At 39.7% G+C, this 19,425-nt stretch overlaps 1 protein-coding gene and 1 pseudogene across 1 annotated transcript in view; both read left to right on the forward strand.

The window, feature by feature from the left end:
• Cpvl (carboxypeptidase vitellogenic like) overlaps window positions 1-16,441 on the forward strand; it is a 125,960-nt gene extending 109,519 nt beyond the window's left edge. The window contains 1 exon segment of the mRNA XM_087206592.1: window positions 16,054-16,441. Coding sequence (XP_087062718.1) covers window positions 16,054-16,161 — 108 coding nt within the window. The 3' untranslated portion in view covers window positions 16,162-16,441.
• LOC147829207 (glutamine synthetase pseudogene) lies at window positions 5,101-10,761 on the forward strand (annotated as a pseudogene).
• Window positions 16,442-19,425: the final 2,984 nt, after the last annotated feature.

Raw genomic sequence — 19,425 nt, forward strand, 5'->3', positions numbered from 1 at the left:
TTTCTAGAAGCTTGAGATTCAGCATCAGGTTGTTTAATTGGGCTCATTCTGTTTTCCTAATATGCATATTCACTGCTATGAATTTCCCTCGTAAGACAGCTTTCATTGTGTCCCATAGATTCCGATATGTTGTATTGTCATTGTCATTTAATTGAAGGAACTGTCTGATTTCTTCTTTAATTTCTTCTGTGACCCATTGCTTATTCAGAAGTGTGTTGTTCAATTTCCACATGTTTATGAAATTTTTTGAGTTTCTTTTGCTATGGATCTCCAATTTCATCACACTATGGTCTGATAATATACAGGAGATAACTTCAATTCCTTTGCACTTACTTAAACATGTTCTATGTGTGAGTATGTGGTCTATTTTTGGAGAATGACCCATGTGCAGCTGAGAAGAATGTGTATTCTGATTTTGTGGGGTGGAAGACTCTGTAAACATCTGCTAAGTTCATTTGTTCAAGAGTTCGATTGAGTTCTAATATTTCCTTACTTATTTTTAGTCTAGTTGATCTATCTGTGACAGTGGGGTGTTGAAGTCCCCCACTACAATTGTGTTAGTGCTTATATGACTTTTCATGTCCGTTAGTATTTGTTTTATATAGTTGGGTGCACTAGTGTTTGGTGCATAGATATTTATGATTGTCATCTCTTCCTCTTGGATTCTTCCCTTTACAAGGATGTAATGTCCTTCTTCATCTCTCTTAATCAGTGTTGGTTTGAAATCTACTTGATCTGCCAAGAGGATAGCTACTCCTGCTTTTTTTCGGGTTCCTGTCACGGAGTATTGTTTTCTACCCTTTAACTTTCAGTCTGTGAGTTTCCTTTTGAATTAAGTGTGTTTCTTGTATGCAGCATATTGTTGGATTTTGCTTCTTGACCCGTTCTGGCAGCCTATTAATAGCAAACAAAAATGGCTAAATTGAGCAATGAGGATTGCTAAAGGATTGTTTAACAATAATTCCAAACATCCCTGCTGAAAGTAAATGAGCCACATCCAGCTTTTTAAAATGATTTTTATTTGTACTTAGTTTCTAACATATGGAAACAGAGAAGAAGGGAAATATAACCACTTAGAAATATAACCACATCCCCAGTACCAGAAAAAAAAAAGAAAGAAATATAACCACAGACTATCAAAGCAAAAGTCCTAAGGATCTGGCAACTGCCTGTTCTTCTGCTGTCTAGCTTGGAGATGTGGATATTTATTTCTGTTCCTAATATGTATTGTTTTATACAGCAACCAGAGTCCCAAGGCTCAGATTCTGCCACCAGAGCTGTCTTCTTGGAGCTGCTGTGGGAAGGGACATCCCACTTCTTCCTTTGTTCAGTTCCATTGCTTCTCCCTGACCTTCCCACCTCCTGTTTTGTGACATAGGCTCCATCTCATCATCTCTATGTTGGGAAAAGCAGAAAGCAGATTGGATCTTTTAAAGATTCACTTTTTGTGAGTTTGAATACATTAATCAGCATTTTTTCTTTTTAAAAGTGAATACAAAATACATATGAAAGAATAGTTATAATGCTTGTATAAGATAAAATTATGATATTGAATACCTTTTTATTTACCAGCAAGGTCAAAAAATACTAATTAGTCTCCCTCCTCATTACCAGTAGCCTGCCTACCCTATGCCTGTGGAGTTTAACCATTATCACACATTTTGTTATTATCTTATTCCTTTTTTTGATATGAATCATTTTAGTGTAGATAAACCTATCTGTAAACAGTATTTTACTTTTTGTGGTTAATTTTATATAAGAAGAATTGTTCTTTATTTTTCAGTAACATACTTGTGCTCTTCAACATTGTTTTCTGAGATTCACCCATGTTGATATGTTCAGTTGTGTTTTTCTTTTTTCATTGCTGTATAGTATTCCACAGCGTGATTATATTGGATCGTGTCTAACTTTTTGCTACTACAAATAGTGCTGCTATGAACATCTTTGCACACATCTCCTTGTGCCTGTGTCGGTGTCACTAGGTAATTTGTTTTCCAAGCTGATTGCATCCTTACCAGGCATGTCTAGGGATTCTGATTATTCCATTATTTCAGCAAACAGTTGTATTTCTCTGTCATCATCTTTCACCTAGGCTTGTTAAATTAAAGGGGGAATTAATGTCCTTAACATTCATGATTTGTATCCTCTTTCTTTTGCTGTCTCCTGTCTTCTTTCTTGACCACCATCAAATTAAAGGACTCGAGCGTCCACACACACAGTGGGGTGTGGTGCACACATCATCACACCCACGTCTTGGTGGTGCTTTGCTCATACAGGTGTGCTTTTCTTTCTGGGATCCTGTGCTGAAGTTGGCTACCACACTCCCCAGCTTTCAATTCATTTCTGCCAACAGTGGCTCAGTAGTAAGAAATAACTAAGAAAATCTACGGGTTTCACCTTATGTCTTAATTTTCAGTCAAGCTCCGACTTCTCCCCTCAGGAAGAAAACCTGGATCCCTGACAGAGTCCTCTCTTGCCCATCACTTGTCCATTGAGGCAAGAGAGAGAAGTAATTTTGCCAGTTGCTTTGCTTCGAGTCATACCAGAAAGTTAAGGATAGGTATAATGGCTGAGTATCCTCTACCCAGTTCCTCCCCTCCCATTTCTCACATCTGCTCTATAATATCCTCTGCATTGGCCTCATTTGATTCATTTCCTAATTCTCGTCACAGAAACCACAAAGAACTGCTTAAAAAGAAAAACACTGCATTTATACAAACCAATAAAAATAGTGCTGCATTTTGAGGCCATGAAAAATACTCATGAGGGTTATCCCACATCATAAACTCCAAAATGAAACCATTTCTGGCTGTGGTGTTTTAAGAGATACATTTCAAATGTATATTTTAAGTTGCTATTGTTTAATATTTTTCCTTCTCCAGCCCCCTCCTTAGCTGGTCCTAACCAGTTTCCCGCCTCATCTGTCAAGCTGCCTCCTGTGCTTTTTCCAAGGCCCAAGTTCGGTCCCATCTGCCCCTTGTTTCCGACCTGGTCCTGACTCACATAGCTTCAGGACAGTCTCAGCCCTGCTTGAGTACTGAAGATACTTGATCTCACCTCTGCTTCCTCTTTCTCACCCTCCTTCTCAGTTAGAATCCTGAGACAACAGGAAACCCTTGTCATTCCCCAACACACACCCAGGAGTCCACTGGGATCCCCTCCCCTCCTCTAAGACCCCTCTGCTGAGTGCCTGGAAAACTATTTCCGGCTCCAGAAGCCCAGCCAGCCAGGCAGCCAGCCATGACCCTGCCCCAGCACGTCCTTCTCCTAGCTCAAAGCACAACTCCTATTGCAGGCACCACCTGGGGTTCCATAATTTAACTCTTTCATTGTCCTCCTGCCTTCCTCCTCCTCTACATACACTGTGCCATCCTGAGGACAGGAATAAGGTGTCTCTGTTGCACACACTTACCATAGTTCCTGGCACCAAGCAAAGGATCAGTGAGTGAAAATCAAATTGGCCCCTCCTTCATCCCTGCACTTCTCTCCTCTGCCTCTGAGTGTGTGTGTGTGTGTGTGCGCGCGTGCGCGCGTGCTGCATCTGTCATACAGTGCTGTGGTTACTCACCATTTGCACACACCAGTGTGTCTTGTAAGAAATGACTAGACGTGCTGAGATAATGAATAGTTCAACGTAATTCCCTTCAAACTGAAGGAGGCATTATTTAAAGATTACTTCCTTTCTGTGTTCCATAGGAGAGGGAAAAAAAGAGAAGTATTCTGAAACACAAATTTATGGAAGGACTTGGAGAATTTCATTATCCCAGTCCTGATGAGAGCGTCCTCTCCTTTTTAAAAAGAATTGGATTCTTGGTTTTTGTTTTGTTTCCTTTGCTTAAAAAATACCTCACAGCTTGCTTCCTGAAAACAAAGGAAATAATAAACAGTAGCAACTCCCAATTTTATTCTGATTATTTGCCAAGAATCTTCTTAGTTCATATGGCTCTATTTCATTAGAGAGGACCGATTAACATAAGAAAAATGCTACTAAATTAAGCAACCCAAATATGCACTTACTTAATGCTCTGGGAGCTAATTTATTGTATTATTTAAAATATAAATTGGCTAGCAGATCTATTTATTGAGGTATAACAGCTAGGCAACAATGCATAATTTTCTCTTAGCTGTTGAGTGTTTTTTAATAACCTATTGAAATTTAAAAGAGAACCATTTCATTAAATGGAATGTGCATAAATACTAAGAAGTCTAAAATTTAAAGATTTTTCTACCCATGGAGGATGGGTTTTAAAAAATTAATGGTATCTTTAAAACAAAGAGTGAATTGGGGTTTGCTTTTTAAACAGTAACTTTTAATTCTTTTAATTTGAAGTGTAACCAAAGACTCACAAACTCACTTGTGGGAATGTTAAACAGAGCTAGAAAATAAACAAATAAGGTAGAGAGTGCAGTGAGGTAGAGACAGTGGCAGTGGAAGGAACATAAAGTTGTGTTGAAATAAGGCCAAGGGTCAGCTGGATTAAAGCACTATTTTTGCCTTGGACAGTTTTTGATTGGGCAGTAAAAAGTGTTATTTCTACAAATGGGATCATGAAAATGCCATCCCATTTGGCATGCTCTGTACCCTAAATTCCTGAGTCCTGAGGACATTCAGGAATTCTGGGGCTCCATAAGGTATGAGTCAACAATAGAATTGATTCCAAATACCCTGTGTGGTCTGGCATTTTCTTAACCAGACCAGCTGTGAGCATCTCAGGGGCTCCAGTAGAAGCAGGAGGACACTGCAGATGCTGAGATGTGGCCTTGAGACTCCAGTATTGCCAGCTGTCCTGGAATGCAGAGAGGGAGGGTGAATGGAAAGGCCCTCTTCACCTTTCTGCACATATCTGAAACTCAGAGAAAATTTGGATCTTACCATTTATCCACTTCAATGGATATTTCTTCAGCTAACCTTGAAAAAGAGGAAGAAGCCCAGAATGTTTCCTCTTTCTCTGGGAGAGACAAAATTTCAGAGAATGAATGGTCCGACAGCAAATCAGAGGCATTCATTTGTATGTTTTGCCAATTTCCATGGTATAAATACTCCCTTCTTGGCTGATTTATGGTTACCTACTTGACCACTAAATTTGAAGGTGGGCACAAAGTGCATGATTTACCTTTGTTATCAAGTGAAAAGAGAGCTCAGCACACCTCTGCTATAGCCATCCTGTGCTGTTGTTCACAGGAAGCACCGCTTTAGCAGTTTGGCTGGCTCTTGTTCTGTGATACCCAGAAGACCATGAGCCAGAATCTGAGTCCTCACAACACCCTGACTGAGAGCATTGACTGCTGCAACCTCTGTCCTCCCCTCCCCCACTCCCATCCTCTCCTTGGAAAGAAACTACACATGTAGATCCAAAAGCAAGACCCTGAGGAAGTGTAAAGAGTGAACTGAATTCTGCTTTTGACCCTCTGGTGGATATCAAATATAAAATCTGAACTCGGAGGGACCAGATGAAGAAGAGAAGTTTCAATTACTTCTTCATTGCCTCAAATCCTGTGTTGCAAAGTGGGTTCCTAAAAGGGAAAAAAAAGGCAGAGCAGCTTTTTGCCATTCTGCTAAGACAAGTAAGGTCTTGCCTGGTTGACATTGCTGTGTAGGAAGAAGAGGATGTTTAGCCCTTCGTGTGGGGAAAGGGAGAGGGGGCGGAGGGAAAAAATGAGATGCGTCACGATGCTGCCCAGCTTCAGGAATAAAACGCCACAGACACAATTCAGTCTAGCATTTTGATGGAGGTTTGATTTCGCATCCAACCTGCTTTCCTACTTTAATTGGGACCTTTCCCATGGGGAGGAAGGGTTCATAATGTGGAAATCAAAAAAGCCTGGCAGATAAATATTTCACTTTCTGAAGAATGTATTATAATTCTTTCTTTCAGAAAACTACACTAATGAACTATAGCTTCTTAGTATTGTAACTTATGCTTTTACCTCCACCAATTAAAGGGGGAAACTATTATTTTGACTGTAAAAATTTGATAATGAGGATAGGATGACAGTTAAGTGCTTATTTTTTCCCTTTCTCAACCTATGGTGCAGTTAATGCATGTTTGGGGACTGAGTATCATGTAATATATTATATGCATTGTCTCTTTGGGTCCTTATAGAGTCAAATATACTAAGTGACCAACCATTCCAGATGTTCTGACTTTTTTTTTTTTTTTACCTTTAGTTCTCTATTCCTGGAAACTCCTTGGTCTCAGGCAAATTGAGAGAACTAGTCACCCTAAATTTTATCTCCATTTTACAAATGAAAAAATAGAGGCAGTTAAGTCACTATGCCAAAGTCCCAGAGCTGGGCTCAAACCCAGATCTGCTGAATCCTGGTCTACTGAATCCTGGTTCATCCTCTTAACCACCTTATCAAGTCATTTCCTGCTACACTGTTCTGTGCTTTTAGGTTTCCATTAACTACAATGACCAAGGGAAGAGAAAACTCTAATTTTCTTCATTCATCCCAACCTTGCTTGAAGTTACCAATTTCTTGGAGTTCATATAGAGGGGAAATTTTGTAACTTTTAAAAATTATTGTTCAACACATTCATAGCACATCTAACTTATCCAATGAGATGACACTAAGAGACTTAATTCAAGGGTCTTCACCACTCTGATATTAATTTTGTATCTCTCTAAAAAGAAGGAATATGTTACTTAATCAAAAGATTTCTTCTAACTTAAAGAAACCAAACATTTTCTTCCATTTATCTCACCCTTTTATCTCATCTAATTTAGGAGTCATAATAAACTCCCTTTGACCACTATTAACTTGCTGGTTGTACATGATTTTATTATCTTTCCTTTTAATGTTTACCTAAGATTAAGAAATATGTCATAATTTAAGGAAGCCAACTTAGGGTCTGTACATCTAACCAGTTTCCAAGTATGCCAGTATACTTTTCAACTCTTCAACTCAATTTATGCATTTTTGTGTAAATGCCTTTTTAAAACTCCTACATAGTTCAAACTCCAAAAGATATTATTAATATTAATTTCCATTATTTTTGCTCACATATGTAAATTTTCAATTACTCTTCATTCTTTTGTACATTTCCATGTTTCTATTAGGGATAATTTACTTTGGGCTGAACAATAGTGTTTAAAGTTTCTTTTATTGTAAGTCTGGTGGTAAAAGCTCTTTCAGCTATTTATTTACTTGAAAATATCTTTGTCAGGTCTTCATTTCTGTAGAAATTCTGGCAATTATTTTCTTTCAGAACTTTACAGATACCATTTTATTATCTTCCAATTTTCATTATTTCTGTTATCAATCCACTATCTTGCTTTTATGGTATTGAAACCAGTGTTTCTTTTCCTAGGACAGGTTTTAAGATGTTCTCTATCTTTGGTTTTATTATGTGTATTTATGCAATCAATTTTCTCTGTGTTTCTCCTATTTAGGATTTCTTAAGCTTCATCAGTTTTGAAATTTTTCAGTCAGTATCTCCAAATGTTGTTATTTCTTTTGGTCTATTCCTTCCTTATATTTTATTCTAGGACTCCAGTGGAAAAGAAGTTAAGTATTTTGTAGTCCCAAATCTTTTTTTCTCTTTTCTGTATTTTCTAGACCTTTATTCTCCAATTAATATGGAGATTTTTGGCTAACCTAGAAAATGTGAGCTTTCAGTTCATACATTTTTTTCTTCCATTGTGTTTAATCAACCACTAAACTATTGAGTTCTTAACTTCAGTTAACAATGAATAAATAACTTCAGTTCTAGAATTTACACTTTTTCTTTTTTGATATATTTTAATCCTCCAGTGAATTTTCTGGTTTGCTCCCTAACTTCTTAAATATTTTGTTCACAGTTAATTAAAACTCTACACCTGATAAAACCAACGGCTGCTTCGTTTATGGTCTTTCAGTTGTCTATTTTTTTCCCCTTGGTTTTTAGTCACTTGATCTTGTCTTTTAGTGTGCACAGTAAATTGGGTAGAATATTGGACAAAGCATATAAAAAAATGTAAGAAAAAAGATGTTATTTCTCCCTCAAAGGATTTAATTTCTTCTAGAAAACAGTTGGAGTAGGAGTAGATCACATTCATTCATCCAAGGACTGAGAGAATTGTTTCAGTGCTGGGTGTCAAGGTGCATTAGCCCATCCTATTTCTGGTTTTCCCATGTCCTTGTCTTTTGGCACCAGCCCTTGCTCCTCCTCCACATTTTTTTCCTTTAGGGATTTTCTCTATTGTGAGTTTTTGGTCTCCCTCATACTATAAAACTGTTGAAAGTTTTCTTTACTTTTTTATTCTTTCATCTTTTTTGTTTTATTTTCTTTGTGGTTTTTGCTTGTTTGTTTATTTGATTTGATTTTTGCTTGGCTTCTTGATCATAGAAGCTTAGAAACTCATGAATTACACAAAAGAAAGATCACACAGAGAGCAGAGAGAAGCACAGGGCTTGTGAGCAAAACATCAGCCTCGCTCCACTCACCTCATTCTCCTGGATGCTGTGCTTCTGCTCACTGCCCAGAACATCTTCCACTACGGTCACCTCAGCGAGTTCCCACTTGAGCAAAGGCATCAAGCAGGTATACATGTTCCTGCCTCAGGGTGACAAAGTGCAAGCCATGTATATCTGGATTGATGGCACTAGAGAAGGGCTGCACTGCAAGACCTGCACCCTGGACTTTGAGCCTAAGTGTGTAGAAGAGTTGCCTGAGTGGAATTTTGATGGGTCTAGCACTTTCCAGTCTGAAGGCTCCAACAGTGACATGCACCTTATCCCTGTTGCCATGTTTCGGGACCCCTTTCCACAAAGACCCCAATAAACTGGTGTTCTGTGAAGTTTTCAAGTGTAACCAGAAGCCTGCAGAGACCAATTTAAGACACACCTGTAAATAGATAATGGACATCGTGTGCAACCAGCACCCCTGCCTGGTTTGGAATGGAGCAGGAATATACTCAGATGGGGACTGATGGCCACCCCTTTGGTTGGCCTTCCAACAGCTTTCCCAGGCCCCAAGGTCCATATTACTGTGGTGTGGGAGCAGACAAAGCCTATGGCAGAAATACTGTGGAGGTTCATTATCGGGCCTGCTTGTACGCAGGAGTCAAGATTATGGGGACGAGCGCTGAAGTCATGCCGGCCCAGTGAGAATTCCAAGTAGGACCCTGTGAAGGAATCTCCATGGGAGACCATCTGTGGGTGGCCTGTTTCATCTTTCATTGTGTATGTGAAGACTTTGGAGTGATAGCAACCTTTGATCCTAAGCCCATTCCAGGGAACTGGAATGGTGCTGACTATTGCACTAACTTCAGCACGAAAGCCATGCGGGAAGAGAATGGTCTGAAGTCCATTGAGGAGGCCATTGAGAAATTAAGGAAGCAACACCAGTACCACATTCGTGCCTATGATCCCAAGGGGGCGCCTGGACAATGCCTGGCACCTAACTGGATTCCATGAAAGCTCCAACATCAATGACTTTTCTGCTGGTGTAACCAGCTGTAGCACCAGCATCTGCATTCCTTGGACTATTGGCCAGGAGAAGAAGGGTTACTTTGAAGACTGTCACCCTTCTGCCAGTTGTGACCCCTTTGCTGTGACAGAAGCCCTCATCTGCACGTCTTCTCAATGAGACTGGCAATGAGCCCTTCCGGCACAAAAACTAAGTGGACTGTACTTGCAGCCGCCGTTGAGCGCCTCCTAGTTCTTTGCCTTCCTCCAGCTCTTCCCCGTCTTCCAGTTGTCCTGCTTGTCCCCATTGTAACTCAAAGGGTGTAACATCAAGGTCTTTTTATTCCTCATGCTCAGTTAATCTTGCTTTCTTTGGCCAGGATAAGAGGGGTAAAGTTCTTAATCTTTTCACACCCACCCACCCCCTCTGTCCCTGTCACGGAAACTTTAATGCATTAGTTGGGACACAGGTATGGAAACAAACTGCTTTCTCCCTCAAGTGTGCTTGTCCAGTAGGTGTAGCTATCCAGATGGAGCAGATGTGTTTGTGAAACAGCAAGGGAGGAGATTTTTATTGCTCATGGTAGCTGAAAGGGGAAAAACCTGATATGGGTTAAGTGAGGATCTCTCTTGATGGGAAGCTCTATTTTCAAAGGTATAAGTAGAAATTAGAGAAGGAAGAACGGTTAGGGATCAGGGAGGAATGCCCTTTCTTGGTTTCTTGCTGCAATGCTCCCCTATTGGGGCTCCAGCCGCATCCCCATGAACACAAAGCTGAGTAAACTGGTGGATATCCCTACCTTCAAAGAAGAAAGGGTCCTTACCACCTGGTCCTCCATTTATAACACAAAGCAGAGTAGTATTTTTATATTTAAATGTAAAAACAAAAAAAGTATATATGGGTATGTGGATATGTGTGGGTTTTTTCTAAAAGGAGGAAATCATTCTAGTCACTAGGTGCCAAATTTGGTGTAGAAATAAGGATCTCCTTTTGGGTAGGGGTGGTAAATGTGGCTCTTAGTCCTTCCTTATCAAGTAAGGTTGTCCCCGTCCTGCCCACCTATCAGCAGAAAGAGGACACTGGACAGTTAGCAGGTGGATACACAGTCCTGGCCATCACCTGACCCTTGTGGTTGGGTTTAAAGACACACGCATACGTGTCCACAGCTGAGTTTAGAAGTATGAGTTGGCTGGTCAACTTGACCATGTCACTGATGGGTATAGGAGTTCTATTCTGGTGGGGCTAGCATGTCACTAAAACAGGCCTTTTGATATATTAAATTTTTAAAAAGCAAAACAAGTTTAGATTTTAATCACATTTCTAGGGTTTTTAAGTATAATTTTACAGAATTGCCTGTTTGCTTCTACTGTCTCCTTCCACTCTGCTGTCAGAGTTGGGGATAGGACTAGACAGAATTAAAACACTTGTAATTTTGTATCCTAATGTCTTTCCTCCCAGTGGAGAATATTCTTGTTTCTTAAGGAGTTGTTCTTTTAAAATAAACCCCACCTCCATTCCTTAAAAGGAAAAGACCACACAAAATGCTGGGCCCACTTCTCTGCAATCCTCTTTTTCCCATGATCTTGGTCTCTCAAGCGCTCTTGCTCTCTGTACCTTTAAAGAACATTTGTTTTCATCAAGCTTCTAGTGTTGTTCACTGGTGCGAGGTTGGTTTGATACAAGGAACTGAGTCATAATCAGAAGTGGAAATCCCAAATTATAATATTCTTGCAACTGATTAAGTAAGATGGTCCATATAGGAAGCCCTTTTGGGGTGCTGTGGAGCAGACTGAAGGTCTGTCTTGACTCCTGCAGGAAAGCATACTACCACCACCATGGTGGCTACATGTGGGCCTCTTGAAGCTTCTAGAAGCCCCTTTTGCCTCCTACTCAATAATCATGTCCAACACTATAAGTGCATGATGAGAAACATCAATGATAGTTTTCCCTGAGTGCTGCTGAAACAACTATTTCCCTTGATCCCTCCCCTGTTTATTTTTGAAAGTGCCTTTCCTCATTCTTTGTTAGGAAGTCCCTTTGGCTTGTTTTTATTCTCATTTCCAATTACCTTTTCTTTGTCATATGTCTTTATTTGAGTGCATATTCATTTTGTTTCTACTTATAGTTAGTGTCTGAAAACTAAAAGGCAAGATTTAGTAAATGTGGTGTGGAACAAAAATAGAGAAAGAACTTCGGTGTAAATCAGAGAGCTGTATAACAAGCAAGAGTCTCCAGAGTGTATGCATCACTGGGTAATGGATATCAGGATAAACCAATTGTTCATATTCTATTCCCTAAATATGCATCTCTCATAGGTCTCTTTTCTCCTGTCCTGACTAACAGCACGACCCTTTGTAAATCTACATATTTCAGAAGCCTGAAATGAGGGTGGGGGAGGGGGAGGGGCTCTCGTTTAACTTTAATATCTGGTTAATCACTGATTTTATTGGTTCCACCTCAACATTCTCATTCCCTTCCCTTTCTCCCTCTCTTTTCCATAAGCCTACATCATCTCTTACCTGATCTAATCATCTACGTATTTGCCCCTTTGCCCCAGTATCACTGCCTTCCAAGTCAGCCTCCTCACTAGATATTAAGTAACTTTTCTGTAATACATATCAGAGCATGTCACTCCCCTATTTCAACCTGTCTAGAATCTATCCAGGATAGGCAGATCCATAGAGACACAAAACACATCAGTGGTTTCCAGGGCCTATGAGGGAAAGGGGAAGGTGTAGGGTTACTAACGGGTATGGTTTCTTTTAGAGTGAAGAAAACATTCTGCAACTAGATAGTAGCAATGGTTGCACAACACTGTGAAGGTACTAAATGATACTGAAATGTGACCGTTAAAATGGTTAAAATTATAATTTATCTCAAGTGTATTTTACCATAGTGAACAAAACCCCTAGAGTATCAGATCTGTTCATCCAGATATTCACAGGAGCATCACACTTTCCTTCCGTCCTCCTTCTAATCCTTCATGGTCAGGGCCATGTGGAGACTGCTGTGTGTGCATGTGTGTGGCATCAGGCGACACTACTCTACACTCTTGGCAGTGCATCCCTCCACCCCTTCCCTACCCACTCTGTCCGTTCAGGGACCTTCTCTGAGACCCCTGAGAAGTCTCCCTGACACATCTGCATCACAGAGTCTACTTTGAATGTCCCTGAATTTAGATCCCGAATCTTGATATCTAAAAAGGTACAACTAGGCAACATTTACTGTTGGGTCCAGTATCTAGATCCAAGGAGAATAGTATCATTTTTTAAAAAATAAAGTGGAATGAAGCTTTGTTTGCATAACCCTTTTAAAATTCATGACGCATTTGTGACTGCCTTGGAACATCTAGAACACATGAATTTAGAGGCACCCCAAATATACAGTGATGGTGATGAGACTATTTTCCTCCAGGGAGCCTTGAGATTAATCTTGTCACATGTAATTATGTAATCATGACTCTGCTGTGTTTTTTCACAACCTCTAAAAGCTGCTGAGTGGTTTGTGTCCTTAATTTGTGAGCAGTGAGGTTTGGCTATAAATAACTGCATAGGTTATCTTTCAGCACTCATAAATTCATTTTTGAGATTAGCATCAGTAAAGTGCTAAATGTGAATCAGCTTGAGAACATACTTTGTGTGGGAATTTGGGGACATGTGAAACGGCCTTTGTTCCTAAAGGAGTTTTTTTCCCTGATCTTAATGACACTATGTCCATGTCATTGGGTCATTACATGTGACAGCTCAGAAATTGAACCAAGGTTGGGCCGGTTGCTGAGAAAGCATAATGCCTAGCCCTGTCAGCTCTTCTTCACCAGTTTGTTTTCATGAATGCACAGGACATGAGGGCACGGGTATGTGACTGCACATCAGGGGAAAAACACATTTACCAGGAAAAACTAAAGTGACATCATGAGTAAGTGTGAAGTAGGTTTCTAGTTCTATTCTCCCTTGATGTAAGTAGAGAATTCCCTGGCTCGCCATAGAATAGACAAAGTTCTGAGCAGTGGATCCTAACAAACAGTCTTGAGACTGGAAACAGCAGTTGCCGCCCTTTGGACTTGCTACAGATGCAGATTCTTGAGCCCCTCCATAGACCTTCAGCATCAGAAAGCCTAGTGGTTTTATATACATGCAAGTGTAAGAACCACTATTTTAAACAACTCCTTTAAGCCAAGATTACTGATACAAATATCAGAACAGTGAGTGTTCTAGGGTAGTTAAGTTGGTACAGACATCTTGATTTTGAATTTTAAATGCAGATCATTGTTGGGAGAATGATGTTAATGACTAATATTTATTGAATACCCAGGCCCAAGTACTGTGCTAAGTGTTCCATGGACAGTATTTCATTATATCTTTATGTAACTCACAATGACCCCAAGAGGTAATGCTTCTTTCCCAAGCACTGTATGGTCAAAGGAATGGAGGCTCAGAGAAGTTGAGTTACTGTTCAGTATTACACAGCTTGCAGTGCCTCTTGTCATATGTGTGCGCTCTGATTCTGGAGCCTGGCTGTAATCCACTGTGCTTCATTAGCCATAGCTCTGGTTCTGAGGGCAGGAAGACCTTTAGCTCTTGGGTGTTTGGTTTATTGCTGTTCCGGACCATTGCTGCCAAACGCATTTCCAGTTGAAGCAGCTGGATTCTGTCACACAGATGACTTGGCTAAGTGTCCTCAGCTGGGCTGAAACTGCACTGAAATCCCTCATCAGATCCCCCACTGAGGCCAGAGATGTGGATGACAGTCGGCAGGGAGAAGACTGTAGCCTGGGCCTGAGAGGAGCGAACGTTTTCTCGTAGAGCTCCAGGAAGTATCCCTTAGTCACACGCGTGTTTGTTTGCAGCCTGTGACAACCTGTGGCACGTGTTGGGTTCCAGGGCATGAGTGGGTACAAATGGTGGATGGGATCCAAGTCATTCAGACCCCAGTGACCACGGGTCAAGTATAGAATGAAGCAGCTTCCATTTGATAATGTAAAAGGGTCCAGTCCAGTCCCACATCCATAAGCATCTCTTATGACCCCAGAGGGCTGCGGAGAGTTGGATAAGTTACCCTGTGACTGAGCTTGAAAGTTTAGCTGTGATTTAACTGAAAAATCTGGTGTTTGTATCCGGTGTCAGGGTTCTAGCTGATTATCTCACAAGTGTGTCACTTGGGAAAACCACCTCACAGCTACAGTTAGCTCAGTCACCTTAATGCTCATGTGAATGATGCTGCCTCCAGTTGTGCAGTCCACAGCTTGGAGAGCTGTGAGCAACAAGTTATGGTCTATCTCATAATGTTGATTCTCCTTACCTCCAGCAAGGGTGTGAAATGGCAGGTGGCGGGGGAAGAGTGGATATATTTTAGCATAATAAATGAGATGTTTTTTCCTGCTCCATTCCCATAGATTGAAGTAGGGAAAAGGACTCAGGCTCCTAAGAAGGGCCTTGTGAAGGTGATCTTTAGTTGCTGATTGTTATTCGGCAGCTAGAAATTAGAGGAAATGATCCCAGTGTTGCATGGGTGTACTCACTCTGTCCTCTGGTGACTTTGTCCATTCTGCATAAGGACATCTCTGACCACACTGACCTCCTACATGTGGTGCCCCAGCACTCACTGTTGGTCCTTGCCCTCTAGCATTGGATCATGAAGGCTTCCCATGGTCCTCTGCTTGGGGTACTGGCTGGCAGGACATGCAAAGCCTTCATTCATCCAGGCAGAGCCCAGCTCATGGGGGCCCTCATGCTGATTAGAACTCACCTCAGCTAGAGGTGATTGAAGAGTACTTTATCCAGCTAACAATGGCAGGGGTAGCAGAGCTACACTGTGAGTCTACACTTAAGACTGGGATGGTTCACACGATTTCAACTTTACTCAAAAGAAGAAACTTTGCAAATACGCACTGAACCCTGGTTGATGTGATCTGGAGGTATTTGTGGGAATTGTATTGCTGTCCACATTTTACTTGGAATGTCAAAAGATAAGATGAATTAATGGATGGGTGGAGGGCTGAGTAAAGACATCTATGTGTAAGAAAGCAAACACAATGAATCTAAATGGTGAGCATAGGAAATTGTTTCAAATTGCCAAATGCTTTGATAACACAGCCTTGCAGGGGAACAAAGAGTGTTCTAAAAGGTGTGAAGGATTTCTTTCTGTTGTGCGTTTTCTTCTAAGAGAATCAAAATATCCCCTTTATTACTGTTAAAAGCTAAGATGGCAAATACTACTTAATGCGAGGGCCAAGTTGGCTGGCAATGAAAATGTAGTATTAGGTAGGCTCTGTACTCAGCTGCACAGACCTGGCCTAGTGTAGGCCTCCCCACTTGCAAGTTCCAGCGAGGTAAGGCCCTGCCCAGATCAGGTAGAGGGGGAGAACACACAGATCAGTCCCAAGAGGGAAAAAGACCAGTAATTTTCAAGATTTATACACATGAATAGTAAACATAACTGAGTAAAATCAAAGAAGTATATAATTGAAAACTTTCCTACCTTTAAGATACCTATTAAAACTATCAAAAGCAGGACAATCAGCATATCCAAAGGCTTGGGTTCATAGAATATATTCTGTATTTCATAAAAGCTTTAAATGCTTTAATCTGAATTAAAACTTTCCGGTAATTTAGAAGGTCCATTTCTCTAAATCTCAAAGTATCTTTTGTCTTTCTTCTTTAAGGTCATTGTTCAAGGTGGAGGACATATTTTACCCTATGACCAGCCTCTGAGAGCTTTTGACATGATCAATCAATTCATCTTTGGAAGAGGATGGGATCCTTATAATTGATAAACTACTTTTCTAAATGAGAACATCAGGAATTTTAACCTTTGCAAAGAAAATTTGGAAAACTAAAAATATCATATAGATAAGAAATATATCTTTTTATATCTATAAGATGTTTCTCATCAATAAAAATTATTTACCCTTGAAACACATGAGCTTTTGTTTTGGGGGGAGATGGTTTGTTACAAAATGAAGAGCTGTATGATTTAAATTAGAGAATAGAAGGATTGGATTCTGTGACACTGATTCATGCAGCAGTGAATAAATGAGATTTGAGACCCTTTACTAGGAATTTCTAATCCTTCCTACAGGTACATGAAAAGTGCAATAAATGGATGAAGTTGTAATATCCTGTTCTATAAATAACAGAAGAGTTTGTCATACAATACATACATCTGAAGGCATTTGTAAATATTATTGTATAAGAATAGCTGAATTATCACCCTCACAGGAACGGATGAAGTTATAACAGTTGTGAGGAAGAGATTTTTGAATATAGAAAATCAACATGAAAGGTAACCTGAAATGCTTTGAAACAGATATCTTCTATATAAAAGGAATGACATACCAGTTCAGGATAAACAGGGCTTCTTATTCAGAGATCATACTTATCTTACTTTTTCTTTATTTTTTTGTTTATTCGTTCATTTGATATTTTTTATCAAACTTCCTACAGGCCACATTAAATGAGTCACTTTTGAGTTTTAAATTCTCTACTTCCTTTCAGCCCCAATAAAGAACAACTTAATTTTATTAAGTCATTGTTGGAATTAAAATTAGAGATAACCTGGCACCAAAATATAGACCTTTAGAAAGGTACCTACATTAGTAATTCTACCACTAAACTGTCATATCCAGGCATATCCCTGTGCCTTATGCAGTGTGTGCACACATCTCTTTGAAATTCTGCAGCACATTTGGCTTCTCAACTTCACTTCCCTCTCATATTCCTGAATTCACCCTCTGGAGAATTAAATTTAAAAAGTCGAAGCCTGTTCTTGCTGCAATTATTGAGTTTGTTTTTTTTAGTTTCTCATTTTGTGCCTGATTTCATTCAGACTTGTGATCCTCCCCCTTTTTTCTTCATTGTCCCCACGTTTTAAAAGTCACCAAATTAAAAATTCTGGTCAAAAGCACATTTTTTTAAATTATGCAGAAAAAATTGGGGCAGGGTAAGGTGCAAAACATTTTTCAGGTAGCTCCTCATTTGTGCATTCTGAATTTGCCAATATGGCCTAGTCTCCAAAAATTTATTTGTAACTAATTTATTAATACTGGGTCCGTATTTCATGTAAGCTTTAATTACTTTGATCTGAATTAAAACTTTCCATTGATTTATAATGTCCATTTCTCTAAATTTCACAGTGATCTTTTGAGGTCATGCACAGAGGTGGTAAAAAATTTGAGTTGTCTAATACACATTCCCAACTGAGGTTGAACAAATGAGGGCCAGGGATTTAGCTCAGTGTGCCACGCCTGCCTTGCAAGAGCAAGGTCCTGAGTTCAATCCCCAGTACCAAAATAAAAAAGAAAAAGAAAAAAAGGAAAGAGAACAAATGGGACACTCTACCTTTTTGTTCCAGCTTCCATACTGGAAACAAGTGTCCTTTTCCAGTTGTGCTTAGTGCCACTTTTTGTGCTTTTAATGCTTAGCATTGCTGATTTTGCTGTCTAAAATGATCCTGAACGTAGTACCTAAGTGCTGTCTAGTGTCTCTAGAACGTGCACGCACATGTGCGCACACACACACACACACACACTCATGTGCTTTATGGAAAAAAGTTTCATTCAGTCCTGAGTTAAACTGCTGGCTCTAAATTCAATATTGATGAATCAACAATATATATTGAGTAAGGTGACTAAGAAACATATGCAAAACAAGGTTATGTGTTGATAGGTTGACAGGAATGTGGTGATGAGAAGCTAGAAGCAACCTAATCTTACATTTCCCTTAGGAGCAATGGCTCAGAATTTGCTAATTCAGTGTTAATGGAGATTTTCTAGAATATAGCTACAATGAACAAAGAGATTCAGTTGTGTTTACAAAGCTCTCCCTATAGGAGCTGGTGCACAATAATAGCTCAATAAATGGAATCATGGATTTTTCATTTTTATTACCTGTCTGCCCCAGGTACTAAGACAGTGGGGAGTATTGGAGAAGGTTAAGGACACAACTTGCCAGACCCTCCAGGAGCAACCCTTGCCAATTCATCAGAGGCTGATATCCCATGGAGATGGAATCTGAATCTGTTTTACAAAAAAAGGGAGAAAAGGGTAGACCAGAGACTAAAGAAAAACAAGTTTTTAAAATGTAACTGGAGAGATTCCTAGCATTTGCACCTTCTATGGGATGTTCAAGACAATTCATTAATGTGCAGGGAGAAAATTCTAGAATGTCTATACTTGTTTCATTTCAAAATGAGAACATAGTAAGCCTTACTAATATTTAACTCTAGATACTCAACATGCCCTCCCTCAGCCCAGATGTGAAGACAGTCCAGTGACCCATGTGATAGTCATTACTGTCAGCAGACAACAGTACGGAGTGGGAGCTGTAGAGAGGAAGGCCCCAGAGAAGCATTTCTCATGGCTCTGGGTCCAGCATGTTTCCAAGAATTGCAATTACAGGCATATAGGATGTTGTCATTGTGATTAATTTTGTGTGATTAATTTTATAAAAACAAAACCTTCCAACAGTAAGGCCTTTATAACACTTGTCACATGAAAGGGGGTGGCCTCTTGGGTCTCGTACCACCCTAGTTAGAAGCAGTCATACAGTCTTTCTTTGATAAAGACGAGCGCTACAGACTTGCTGTCAACTCCTGTCACAGCAAGTGGCTACTGTGAGTGTGTCTCTTAACAGGTATCGTTTATTATTTTAAAAAGCAAATTCTGTACAGTCCATCCTTGCAAGGTAAAAGTGGTAATTTCACAATTAGAAAGTTAATTTCTTTTAAAAGAAACTTGAATCTATGGCAACAGTGTTTTGAAAACAGATGTTTGGAAATGTTTCCATCTTAATTACAAGCACATTACAAAAATGAAAACATCCCTAAAATCCAAGAAAATACCAACAAAAGTCTTTATATAAAATCTAGAGGGGATTGAGAAATGAGCTTTGGGAGTTCAGCTTGTGGAATGAGACGTTTCTTTCATTTGGATCTACATATTGGTGTGAAATATCTTTTAGTTGGACTTTATTTTGTTGTTTTTGTTGTTATTTTCTTTGGTACCAGAGATCAAATTAGAGACCTTGTGCCTGCCAGG

This window comes from Heterocephalus glaber, unplaced genomic scaffold (genome assembly GCF_053883595.1).
Source record: "Heterocephalus glaber isolate CG9 unplaced genomic scaffold, H.glaber_assembly_v1.0 deba00000676, whole genome shotgun sequence".
In the NCBI taxonomy this organism is placed as follows: domain Eukaryota; kingdom Metazoa; phylum Chordata; class Mammalia; order Rodentia; family Bathyergidae; genus Heterocephalus; species Heterocephalus glaber.